Here is a 14016-nt window from a genome sequence, read left to right as displayed (position 1 = left end):
TTCATCTAGAGGAACCAGTTTGGCAAATTTGGCTTCTGGTACAACAATATCAGGCAGGGTCTGGAAAGAGATGTACGATACATTCCCTTCTTCTGCTTTCTCTTAGTAGGAATCTTTGGGAGATTCAAAAATCACAATAGTAATTTCTGTAATCAGCCTCTAACCCTCTTGAAACCTCTTGTGTTATACTTTCAAAACAATCAGAGGATATATATCAGACCTGCCTTTAACGCTCTGAGCGAAGACTGACACAGCAGTACCTGAGGCAATCAACCCTAAATATTAGGAACAACCACACTGATCCCACAAATTGTACACCACGTAAGAAGCTATGCACAAGCCACACATCTGTATCTCACGATAAACGGCTGAATTAATGGACTGTTGATTTTAATGTATTTTGCAGGGAAAAAAAGAGAGAAAAAGAAACATTTATTTAGGGTGCTTCCAAATTTCTAGGAATCCTGATGAGAGTCTTCAGAACTTGTTTCACTTTCAGTCTCGCTGTCTTCTGAGCTGTTGGTCTCTTCTTCGTTCTCGTCACTGCTCTCCTCCTCCTCACTTTCCTCATCTTCTTGATCAGTACACTGACTTTCTAACACAGAAGTGTAAAAGACACAAGCTTTAAAAGCAGCCCTTCTTCTCAACGCTCATTATGTACGTGGTGGCCTGGTGCTTGCTGCCCTCATAAGCCATTTGAATCTTCTTCCTGCTTTCCAGAGGTTGACTACGTCTTAAGAGAAAATCCAATGGAAATGAAACTTTCTACATACATCCTTTCAAAAATTAGAAATTGGTGTCGTAAAACTTCGTAGACAAATTGGAGATGTGAACATCGAACAGCTTGAATTGCATGCTGGAAAGATTTATATTGTGTTGATCTCAATTATAATTCCACATCTGCTTCATACATTTCCAAACTCTCTCAAGCAAATTTGGAAAATGCTTAGGAGGTTGGCGGGGAGACAAGGGGTTTGTTCCTCTGGTGGGCACTGTTCCATCAGCAATTGCAACAGTGACTTCATAAAAGTTTGTTAAATAGTTTGTAATATTTCTAATGACCGTACTCACCTAGAAGCAGTTTCTTCTCAATAAGTGGAAGAAACTGCTTAGCCTCAGGATTGCTTGGTTCATATATCAGAACTGGAATTTGACAAAGAGAGAAGGAATTAGTATTTCTGGGGTGCAAGAAAATACAAATCCTTCTTCCCACCCCCCAATCCTAACCATCAACTTCTATTTCATGAGTGCAAAAATATTTTCTATGCACTCTATTTAGGTGATTACCTGCTGAAAACCAATAGCTGTTTATTTCTTCTTCCAAAGCATTGGCTACAGTGAATTTGGGGTGGAAGGGGCTGTTAAGCAATATATTGGAATGTTCATAAATTGAGATTAACCCCACAATGTAAATGGAAATAACATGCATAACATTGCATTACAACTCTACTCTCTGAAAATTATATGTATGTATTTATGTGTGTGTGTATATATATGTGTGTGTGTGTGTATATATTATATATATGTATATGTATGTATATGTATATGTATATATATATATATATATATATATGTATATATATGTATGTGTATATATATATATACACACACACATGGCTTTTTTTCTCATTGAACGCTCAGAACGGAGTTCCGGCACCTTTTTTGGATGGAACCTTGTAGGGTAGGCAAGGCGGGTTGTATGACATGTGTGAGTTATATATATATATATATATATATATATATATATATATATATATATATATTGTTGTTGTTGTTGTTGTTAGTTGCGAAGTCGTGTCCGACCCATCGCGACCCTATGGACAATGTTCCTCCAGGCCTTCCTGTCCTCTACCATTTTCTGGAGTCCATTTAAGCTCACGCCTACTGCTTCAGTGACTCCATCCAGCCACCTCATTCTCTGTCGTCCCCTTCTTCTATTGCCCTCAATCTTTCCCAGCATTAGGCTCTTCTCCAGTGAGTCCTTCCTTCTCATTAGGTGGCCAAAGTATTTGAGTTTTAGCTTCAGGATCTGGCCTTCTAAAGAGTAGTCAGGGTTGATCTCCTCTAGGACTGACCGGTTTGATCGCCTTGCAGTCCAAGGGACTCGCAGGAGTCTTCTCCAGCACCATAGTTCAAAGGCTTCAATTCTTTGGCGCTCAGCCTTTCTTATGGTCCAGCTTTCACTGCCATACATTGCAACTGGGAAGACCATAGCCTTGACTATACGCACTTTTGTTGACAGGGTGATGTCTCTGCTTTTTAGTGTGCTGTCTAGATTTGCCATGGCTTTCCTCCCCAGGAGCAAGCGTCTTTTTATTTCTTGGCTACAGTCCCCATCTGCAGTGATCTTGGAGCCCAGGAAAATAAAATCTGTCACTACCTCCATTTCTTCCCCATCTATTTGCCAGGAATTGAGAGGGCCGGATGCCATGATCTTGGTTTTCTTAATGTTTAGTTTCAACCCAAGTTTTGCACTCTCCTTCTTCACTCGCAACAAGAGGCTCTTTACTTCCTCTTCACTTTCTGCCATTAGAGTGGTATCATCTGCATATCTTAGGTTGTTGATGTTTCTTCCAGCAATCTTAATTCCAACTTTTGATTCATCTAGCCCTGCCTTTCTCATGATGTGCTCTGCATATAAGTTAAATAGGCAAGGCGACAGTATGCAGCCTTGCCGGACTCCTTTCCCAATTTTGAACCAATCAGTGGTTCCGTGTCCAGTTCTCACTGTTGCTTCTTGGCCTGCATATAGGTTTCTCAAGAGACAAATAAGATGGTCTGGAATGCCCATCTCTTTAAGGACTTGCCACAGTTTGTTATGATCCACACAATCAAAGGCTTTAGCATAGTCAATGAAGCAGAAGTAGATGTTTTTCTGGAACTCTCTAGCTTTCTCCATGATCCAGCGTATGTTAGCAATTTGATCTCTAGTTCCTCTGCCTCTTCGAAATCCTGCCTGTACTTCTGGTAGTTCTCGATCCACATACTGCTGGAGTCTAGCTTGTAGGATTTTAAGCATAACTTTACTAGCATGAGAAATGAGTGCAATGGTGCGATAGTTTGAACATTCTTTGGCACTGCCTTTCTTTGGAATTGGAATGTAAACTGATCTTTTCCAATCCTGTGGCCACTGTTGAGTTTTCCAAATTTGCTGGCAAATTGAGTGTAGCACTTTTACTGCATTGTCTTTTAAGATTTTGAATAGCTCAGCTGGAATACTGTCACCTCCACTAGCTTTGTTGTTGCTCAGCTTTCCTAAGGCCCACTTCACTTCACATTCTAGGATGTCTGGCTCGAGGTCAGTGACCACCTCATTGTGATTATCAGGGACATTAAGCTCATTCTTGTATAGCTCTTCTGTGTAATTTTGCCACCTCTTCTTAATCTCTTCTGCCTCTGTTAGGTCCCTGCCATTTTGGTCCTTTATCATGCCCATTTTTGCATGAAACGTTCCCTTCATCTCTCCAATTTTCTTGAAAAGATCTCTGGTCCTCCCTATTCTATTGTTTTCTTCTATTTCTTTGCATTGTTCATTTAAGAAGGCATTCTTATCTCTTCTAGCTATTCTTTGGAATTCTGCATTTAATTGGGTATATCTTTCTTTTTCTCTCTTGCCTTTCGCTTCCCTCCTTTCCTCAGCTATTTGCAAAGCTTCCTCAGACAGCCATTTTGCTTTCTTGCATTTCTTTTTCTTTGGGATGGTTTTGGTTGCTACCTCTTGTACAATGTTGCAAACCTCTGTCCATAGTTCTTCAGGCACTCTGTCTATCAGATCTAATTCCTTAAATCTATTTGTCACCTCTACTGTATATTCAACAGGGATATGATTTAATTCATACCTGACTGGCCTAGCGCTTTTCCCTACTTTCTTTAATTTAAGCCTAAACTTTGCAACAAGAAGCTCATGGTCTGAGCCACAGTCAGCTCCTGGTCTTGTTTTTACTGACTGTATAGAGCTTCTCCATCTTTGGCTGCAGAGCATATAGTCAATCTGATTTCTGTGTTGACCGTCTGGTGATGTCCATGTGTAAAGCCGTCTCTTGGGTTGTTGGAAAAGAGTGTTTGCTATGACCATCGTATTCTCTTGACAAAATTCTATCAGCCTGTGCCCTGCTTCATTTTGTACTCCAAGGCCAAACTTGCCTGTTATTCCACTTATCTTTTGGCTTCCTACTTTAGCATTCCAATCTCCCATGACGATAAGGACATCATTTTTGGGTGTTAGTTCTATAAGGTGCTGTAGGGCTTCATAGAACCGGTCAATTTCATCTTCTTCAGCACTGGTGGTTGGGGCATAGACTTGGACTACTGTGATATTGAATGGTTTGCCTTGGATTCGAACTGAGATCATTCTGTCATTTTGAGGGTTGTATCCCAGTATTGCTTTTCCTACTTTTTTATTGACTATGAAGGCTACTCCATTTCTTCTGAGGGATTCTTGCCCGCAGTAGTATACCTGATGGTCATCTGAATTAAATTCACCCATTCCTGTCCATTTTAGTTCGCTGATACCTAAGATGTCGATGTTTAGTCTTGTCATCTCTTGTTTGACCCCGTCCAGCTTTCCTTGGTTCATGGATCTTACATTCCAGGTTCCTATGGAGAAAGAATCTTTACAGCATCGGACTTTCCTTTCACCACCAGACATATCCACAGCTGAGCGTCCTTTCGGCTTTGGCCCAGTCGCTTCATTCTTTCTGGCGCTACTAGTACTAGCCCTCTGCTCTTCCCCAGTAGCATATTGGACGCCTTCCGACCTGAGGGGCTCATCTTCCAGCGTCATATCGTTTTGCCTTTTGGTACTGTCCATAGGGTTTTCATGGCAAAGATACTGGAGTGGTTTGCCATTTCCTTCTCCAGTGGATCACGTTTTGTCAGAACTCTCTGCTATGACCTTTCCGTCTTGGGTGGCCCTGCACAGCATAACTCATAGCTTCATTGAATTACGCAAGCCCCTTCGCCACGACAAGGCAGTAATCCATGATGGGAACTTAAATTACGCTCCCTTAAGCAATATGCGAATCAAAACGTAGCTATCTTTTCAACATGTTGAGTTTTGAATACCATCTCCAATTTAAAGTGGGCAGAGAAATAAAATAACAAAATTAATATTAGACAGTCCAAACCATAGTGGCAGAATGTAACATGCAGGCAGGAACAGCATATATTGAATAGCACAACCAAGTGGCTGGCATTGTGTATCGGCTAGATCCTCCCATTTCCAGATGGGGGAATTCCACCAAAGGTCATGGCTGAGAGCCTGTGGGATTTCCAGATACAGACAGACAGGTGGGTATTGGCCAATCAACAAGGCACTGTGGTAGTAGACAAGGAGCAGAAGATAGTGGTGGTGATGAGATGTAACAATGCCAAGTGACAGTAACATCAGGCAGAAATATGAGAAGCTGGAGAAGTACCAGGGCCTGAAGGAAGAACTAGAGAGAATGTGGAAATTAAAGGCCAAAGTGTCCCAGTGGTGGTAGGAGCATTTGGGGCTGTGATTCCTAAGATGGGAGAGTGGCTCGAGCAGATCCTATGAATGATATCAGAGCAATCTGTCCAAAGCAGTTCAGTGTTGGGAACAGTTAAGATACTGTGCTGAACTCTCAAACTCCCAGGCCACTGGTTGAGGACCCGAGATTGAGGAAGACACATGCCACCCAAAGGGGTGAAAAGGAATTTTTTAATATGGTACTTAATCTCACAATTGCCACTCTGGGTGGTAAACACAGGAGTAAAAAAATGGGCATAATAATGAACAACATAAACAATACAATACTGACACAATGGTGTACTTACTCATCTGACAAAGCTTCTTTGCAAGGTTATATTTCCGTTCCATTATAGCTTTCAAAAACTAGGAAAGAGATTTTAAAATATACAATTTTTTAAAAAAATCCTAAGATTATTTGAGAGTGTGGTAAGATTTATTACTTTTAACTGATTTCAGGTTTGTTTTAAATTTTATTTATGGCCGTTCCTGGGATTGAAGCAGTGGAAGCCATGAGCATATCTTAAATAAAATAACAAATAAAATACTGCATCCGTAGACTATACTATGGTTGTCACTAATCAATAATGGTAATATATAGCCTGTTACGCATTATCTTATGCTCTTCGTTATTAAAGTAAATATCATTTTAAAGAACCTTAGATGAAGAAAATGACATAATTACAAAACTAATATGATACAGAAAAGATTGAAGATACTGTGCTGTTGCACGCATCTTCTGGAGTCAGAGGTATTTAAATTGAAATGTCCATATATGTTGTAGCCCTTGTATTCTCTGAAAGAGCTGGAAGCAAAGTGAGGCTGCCTTCCTAGCCTTTAGGGCAGAAGAAAGCATCCGAAGATTATCACACCCCATATCTGCATTAGAGTGGACATGTTCCTTTTTTATTGTAGACAGATCACACTAATACTGTTGAGATGAAAAATATTGTTTTTCATGCAAAACAAAACTATTTCTCCCATATGTGTCATAAATGTATTCATGCCTGCTATGTTTTTTTTTAAGATAAAGTAGATTCTTACAATTTTTTTACATTATTTATAACAATGGGATTTTTACTTATATGTGGGGAAGTAAACCCTATTTTACGAAATAGTAACCATATTGAGAAATATGTGTACTTGTTTTCTATGAAAAGCTAATTTTGCTTCATTGCTAGTTAATTTAGTATATTCTTGTACCTCTCCCATCAATTGTATTGGTGCGATTCTCTTTTGAGTTTCACTGTGTGTTTGACCAGTATTGTTTTCATCATCTGAACTATCTGGTGGCTTTTCATCACCATTTTTTTGGTCCACACTGTCCTTTTGTGGTTTACTACAGACTTCATTGTTGACAGTCTTTTCATCAATCCTGGAATTTTTCATTTTTTCATCTAAAAAAAAAATTCAAACACCCATGAAAAGGATAAGAGAGGCATTTGGAATTCTACACCAACCTTTTACAAACGTTAACACAAACAAAATCACATTGTGATTGGTTCATATTTTAATTGTTTGTCATTAAATTGCCCTCTTCGTTAAATATTTAAATATACAGTATGTAAGACAAATGATTTTGAGTGCTTGTACAATAAAATGAATGGCTAACATTGGATTATCGATCCAATGAAATACACACAGTCAGATATTACTGATATCCATAAACAGTATATTCTTCTGTATTTGTTCTACCCAGGGGTGGAAGCATGAGAATTATCCTGTCCTCTCTAATAACAACCATGTACTTCATAATTAGGTTTGGATTAATATTGTTTCATATCCAATTGATGCGGTGTAGTTAATAACAGTTCTCTTTAAAAGAAAACTACAGTAAGACAGCCAAGTAACTTAAATGTTGAAAGCATATTTCACGTGAGACGAGACAGTAGCAATTAAGCCATTATCTTAGAAAAAGATAACTCAAGAAAGAACTAATATGGTTGGAGGAGATAAAGATTCTTTTCCCCAATAACAGGACAAATTTCCCCTATGATAATAATTGCCAATACAGGCAACTTAAAAATCTTTTAATTTACAGAATTTCTGCCTCAGAATCTGATGCTGGCTAATAGGGCTTAGCTCTAAATTAAAAATGAGACGTATTCATTAATCAGGGCTACTGATGGAATCTCCTTCTTCAAAAAGAGGATATCATACAGAATTACAATATGTGGAGAGCCTCACTGTGGGGAGATTACTATGGTAGTAGCCTATTTTTGGGTTTCCCTTCAGCAGCTGGCTTGCCACTGAGGGACCTGGAATGCTGGAATTAAACTGACTCTGCCTCAGGTGCAGGAGGACTTTCCCTTAAATGTGATCAAGAGGTTCACTCACTAGATTTTTTTTTATATTCCAGTGCACACTGCACTTACATTAGAGTTGTCAATCCTCACAGGATAGCTTTCCTGAGCTCAAAATGTATATCAATCTACCCTTCGCTTAGTGAGGCTGAGTGACTATGACATCATGTGCAACCATGATATGAGTTTAGCTCAGGGCTCTTCAAACTTGGCCCTTTTATGACTTGTGGACTTCAACTCCCAGAATTCCTCAGCCAGGCACACTGGCTGAGGAATTCTGGGAGCTGAAGTCCACAAGTCATAAAAGGGCCAAGTATGAAGACGCCAGGTTTAGCTCATAAAAAAGGTAATAGGAAGGACTGGAAAGATCAATGAACACAGAGCAAATTAATTTCAAAAGTCAGCTACTTTCAAAAACAATGCAACATTGGACAATTTTTCTATGAATTGTTAATACTTAGAATAAAATGATGTAAGGATGTAGAAGACTGTGGCTTCTTCTGTTAGCTCACTCATGGATTGTTGATGTTTTTTTCTTCCCTCAGGTGGAAGAAAGTATGTGACACCAAAAATGGCTGCTTCCACAATAGTCTTTTTACCTAAGCTCTTAAACTAAGCCAAGAAGGGTCTTGCTGCCCTTCTTCGCGCACAAAAGAAGTTCACACGGCAAACTCTATGCCTTTTTCTAAAGGAAAATAGCACTTTCCTGGTGGATCCCACTGATTCAGATTCAGCTTGAATCGGTAGTGAGCTAGCAATAGGATGGCAACGGTGAGGACATATCCTTCACAGACGCTTCAGTAGGCATCTGTTACAAAGGTATGGCAAGGAGACCAGGCCAATTACACTTTCTTGGTAAAAGAAATTATTATAGGCTTGCAAGAGTTAGTCAATTCATTGATTTTTTTTACTGATTGACAATTCGGACTTGATTAATTGGTAGCCTACACTAGAAATCCACCATTTCATTGCCTTTTGGAATAAGCTATGCTATGAAAATTTCAGAAAATGAGTAAGTAGTAGACAGCAAAAGAAATTTAAGGTGAGAGGTAAGAAAAAAAGAGAAATCTGTAACAATCTAGTTTAACCCAAACCATTCACTATAATACTTTTAGCCTCCACTTGTTCTTGTTTTACCGTTCATAGTTAAGTAACACATTCTTGTATCTTTTATACTTCTCCTGACATACCTAACATTAACTTCCATGTAATAAGGTAGGCAGAAGCATTACATAGAGCCATTTTTACCTCTTTCAGCAATCATTAATTCTTTCAACTCACCCATTGCCCTTCTATCACCATTTGCATGTTTAAAAATGTAGCCACCTATTTCCAATCTAAACATTTTAACATGATGCAAACATGGAGTAGCCTTAATTGCTTTCCAAGTATGTGTGACTTGCAGTAATGTACTCTCAGCGGTCAAACACAACTGCCTTGTGTTATCTTGGGATTCTATATCACACCAGATATACACAAAAAGAGAAGAGCAAAGAACTCGAGGCAGACTCAGAAGAAGATGGAGAGACAATAATCAAAGACCCACTATGACAGCATCAACTAACAATGGCTGAGACCGCCAGAAATAGCAAGAACAAGAACTTTGTCTCCCTCGACACCTGAAGTGGGAAAAGAGGAAATTAAGGAGAAGAAGAAGAACACAACTACCTTGGACTTTGGTAATTAATTTGAAATCTGTGGTCTTATTTGCATCATTCACTGCAATCTATCTAACATTTCTTGGGAAATCATTTGGGTTCTCAATAACATGACTTCATCTGCATGTAAAAGGCTCCATTCATGTCCCCAACTAAAACACCTGTACCATTTGCATGAACATTTCTTACTCATAACTGCATTAACCACCCAAGGGACATCACACTTCCTTGCCAATTCTCTACACGTTAACCCATTTGGTAAGAATCTCATCTATTCCCTCTTCCATTGCATGCAGATTGTACTGTGTTCAGCAAACAAACTTCCACTCCGTGTTCATGCAAAATATTCTACAGCTCTGTTCATTTCACCATGCACACTTTTTTTTTTTACTTTCTAACTCAGATACTGACAAAAGACTTGGGAGGCAGATGCCGTCATAGAAATGTTGTCTGTCAGCAGAGGTTTGTCTCATCTTTTCAGAGTTAAGCTATCTCGTATCATATGGCTGTTTAGCTATTTCAACCTTGAGTTAAACTGGTAACCCATAGAATTAAAACAAAGCAGGCCAGCTCCACTGCACAATTCTGCAGCCTGCTACCTCCAGCTCTTTAGGGAGACCACAGGAGAAAGATGGTAGCAGAGGTAAAGCAAAGGGGAAGGGGAGTATTTGTATCAGGATAAAACAGCTGCTCTGTTGCCACAATACTTCCAAGCATCCTCAGCAGTCACAATAAAGGTAAAGGTAAAGGTCCCCCAGCACATGCGTGCTAGTCGTTTCCGACTCTAGGGGCCGGTGCTCATCTCCATTTCAAAGCCGAAGAGCCAGTGCTTGTCCGAGGACGTCTCCGTGGTCATGTGGCGGGCATGACTAGACGCCAAAGGCACACGGAATGCTGTTACCTTCCCACCGTAGTGGTCCCTATTTTTCTACTTGCATTTTTACGTGCTTTCGAACTGCTAGGTTGGCAGAAGCTGGGACGAGTAACAGGCGCTCACTCTGTTACGCGGCACTCGGGATTTGACCCGCCAAACTGCCGACCTTCTGATCGACAAGCTCAGCATCCTAACCCACTGAGCCACCACGTCCCTCAGCAGTCACAATACTTCTGAGCTAACAGGTGGCAAAGCATAACGGCTGTTGCCACTGCCATCAAATTCATTCACTACATTAATCCTGGTACCACAAAAGACAACTTATGTCTGCTCATCCATGGGCTGGAAACAAGACGAAGGCCACATCATGGGAAATATGGAAGAATAAGTGATTGCCAGGTATGTTTGTACCATGCGTAGGTGAAAGGGTGAAAGGCTTAGCGATAACACGCTGTAATGTATATTACGATTCATTTATATATTTAAACTAACAAAGAAACTAGAAGTGAAGATTGCTTTTATCGATCTGCATTTATTTGATTACAATAAGAACTAATAGAAGTGTGAAGTGAGAGTGCAGGGTGGGGTGGGGTGGAGTGGTGGCGTTCATCGGTGTTATGCCAGAGCCCTGGCCAGCAGCAGCAGTATTCACTGTATCTGATCAGGCGAGCAAGAGCTCGCTGGGGTCAAGATCCACCAGAGCCTTGGTGGAGCAGTGGGCTAATGCCTCCTTAAGTAACACCAGCTGCCTGCAATTAGTGCAGGTTCGCATCCCACCAGGCTCAAGGTTGACTCAGCCTTCCATCCTTCCGAGGTAGGTAAAATGAGGACCCAGATTGTTGGGGGCAATTAAGCTGACTTTGTAATAATGCCGCTTGGGGGTGTGTGTGAAAGCCCTAATAAGCAGGCATATACATAGAATGAAGGCTACTGCTAAGCTTGTAAGCCGCCCTGAGTCTTCGGAGAAGGGCGGGATATAAATGGAATTAAAATAATAAAAAATAAATAAAGATCAGCAGCGGCAGCAGCAGCGCACAGTTGCGGCTGCGAGTGTCCCGGGGCAGAGCTAAGATCGGTGCTGGCAGTGGTGCACGGTTGGATCAGCTGGGAGGCTGGGAGCTGCAGGTGTCCCAGGGCAGCAGTGTTTGCCTGGTGACCAGATGTGGATGCCTGAAGGGAGGCACCTCGCCAGTGGCAGGGTGGGACATCCCGGGATGACCACCAGGCAGAGGGAACCTCCCAGACATGAGGGGAGAAGAGGGAAAGTAAGCAGGAGAGGAGGCGAGAAGAGAGAGAGAGAGAGAGAGGGAGAGAGAAAGGTGGGAGAATACAGCACAGAGCTGGGAAGGAGGAGAGAGAAGAGGAAGGGCCCTGCTACCATCCCACCACCTTGTCCCTGCCTGGTGGGGTTGCATGGGAGGTGATAGGGGAGAGAGAGAGAAGAGAGAGAAATATGAAGCCAGCAGGTGACCATGACCAGAGGAGGCTCCAGACCTGACAGGACAGCAAAAAGCTGATCCATTCTTGAGAGTGGCCAGCAGACGGTAGAGACAAGCTGATCCAGGCGAGTTGGTGAGCCAGTGACCAGAGGGGGCACCACACGCACCAGGAGACAGCAGAGACAAGCTGATCCTGGTGAGTGGACAAGTCAGTGATCAGAGGGAGCGCCAAACCTGACAACGGATTACAGAGGCGAGCTGATCCAGGGCAGCAAAACAAGTCAATGACCAGAGGGGATGCCAGACACACCAGCAGACAGCAAAGACAAGCTGATCAAGGTGGCGGGGGGGGGGAACCACTGACCAGTGGGTGCTCCAGACGCACAAGGAGACAATGGGGAAGAGCTGCTCCAGAGTGGGCAAGCCAGTGACCAGAGGGGGTGCCAAATGCACCAGCAGATGGCAGAGACAAGCCGATCCAGGTGAGCGGGTGAACCAGTGACAAGAAGGGGCACCAGACGCACCAAAGGACAGCGGAGGCAAACTGAGCTGGGCAAATGGAGGTCCCTAGGTGAGCAATCAGAGCAAGCTGACCCCCAGGGCAAGGGGCAGAGTGAGAGACCTTGAGACATCAGGGCAGTGACTGAGAGCAGGGAGGGATCTAATTACCTGGGAAATCCTGGGATGATCGCTAGGAAAAGGGAATTGCCTGTAAATTGGGGGGGGAATAGGCAGCTCAGGACAGAAGAGAATAAATGGAGGAGGTTTGGAGGGAAACGGGGAGAACAAAGGAAGAGAGAGGAGAAGGAAGTGAGATGGAGAGTGAGAGAGTGTGAAGGAAGCAGAGAACCAGTGTGAGAAGAGAGAGAGAGAGAGCGCAAAGGGGCAAGCCAGCGACCAGAGGGGTGCGAGACATAGCAGCAGGTGGCAGAGACAAGCTGATCCTGAGGCTCCACGCACCCCCCCCAACCCCTCTGCCTTACCAGGGTTCAGTTGAAGCCTGCTGTCCCCCATCCAGAGCCTCCAGACACTGTGAAAGAGCAGCCACAGCAAGACCAAATACTATTTATAAGGATCTCCAATCAAATTTGATAATCGTTTTGTGTAGTTATGGCTCAAATGGATGCCACTTTATGAAGATGAAGTGGCTGCACACATGCAAAATCATGCGTGTCCAGAACCATTATTTGTCTCTAGGGACAATACCAAATTAAAAATATGGATAAACTGACACCATCAGAACAAGACATAGAGGCTGCCCACGGTGGAAGTGCCTAGGTGAATTCCGGCTTCTACTCTCCATTCCAACAATAGACAATCTCCCGTATTATCTATAAAGCACAAATGCAGACATAAATCTCACCTGCTTCTTCAAGGCAGTCATGCGGTTTTACATTCATCTTTAGATTTTTCTTTTTTGCAATCCTTGCTGCTAAAGCATTCCGTCTTAGCATTGCATTTTTTCCCCAAACAATAAAAAAGCATATTTTTTTAAGTCAACAGAATAAATACTAAATAAATCTCAGGGTTTTTTTTAAACTTTCTTTACATGGTTAGTATTAAGTCAGAATTACTTAATATTTAGGGCCAAATTAATTGCATTATACATGTAGCATGCCCATTTTAAAAAAAATGCAAAATAGCATTTTCTGCGCATTTAGTGTTGTTTAATTTGGGTGAAGAAAAAAAGCTATTCAGAGTTAATGCTGCATTTTCCTGTCTGTGGATTGAGAGTGGTATGGGTCACGAATGATCTCAAACTATTATTGCAGCTTCATTGCAGGGAGTATCTCTATCCTCACATCAATTGCCATACAGACCGATATAATTATTGAGGTCTTTTCACATTATTATTGTGTTCAGAACTTCTAGATGTCACATTGGCATCAAACATCATGGGGCGGCACCTCCCTCACATGCATAAAATAAAATAAAAAAATTCTACAATGTCTGCAGAGCAGACTATAAAAACTTGTCAAGATCTACAAAGTTGTGTAGCTGAACAACAGTTAACTATTTAAAAAGCTTGATGTCAGCAGTTTGTTCTCATAATAGAATTAATTAACAACTCAACTGAAGTGAGACTTACTTTTCTAATGATTTAGCTGTACATAACAAGATGTGCTTTGACGGAGTGTAAGATCTGCTTGTAGATTCATTTCCACATCCCATGCTACCTTGGTTAAAAATTTTAAAAAAAGATCACTGCAAAAAATGTTAAACATCAGAATAATGATTCTACTAAAATATA

General features: G+C 41.5%; 1 protein-coding gene across 1 annotated transcript in view; it reads right to left on the bottom strand.

Annotated features, from left to right (window-relative positions):
* Positions 1-455: 455 nt before the first annotated feature.
* ERICH2 (glutamate rich 2) overlaps positions 456-14016 on the bottom strand; it is a gene marked incomplete at both ends in the record, with an annotated part of 43262 nt that continues 29701 nt past the window's right edge. Inside the window, 6 exons of the mRNA XM_081340111.1 lie at positions 456-595; positions 1072-1143; positions 5800-5857; positions 6695-6888; positions 13129-13211; positions 13855-13938. Of these exons, the coding sequence (XP_081196237.1) occupies positions 456-595; positions 1072-1143; positions 5800-5857; positions 6695-6888; positions 13129-13211; positions 13855-13938 (631 nt within the window). The remainder of the gene's footprint in view (positions 596-1071; positions 1144-5799; positions 5858-6694; positions 6889-13128; positions 13212-13854; positions 13939-14016) is intronic.

The sequence above is a fragment of the Vipera berus genome, assembly GCF_964194415.1.
Source record: "Vipera berus genome assembly, chromosome: 1".
NCBI classification, from domain to species: Eukaryota; Metazoa; Chordata; class Lepidosauria; order Squamata; family Viperidae; genus Vipera; species Vipera berus.
This window is presented reverse-complemented; position numbering and strand designations above follow the sequence as displayed.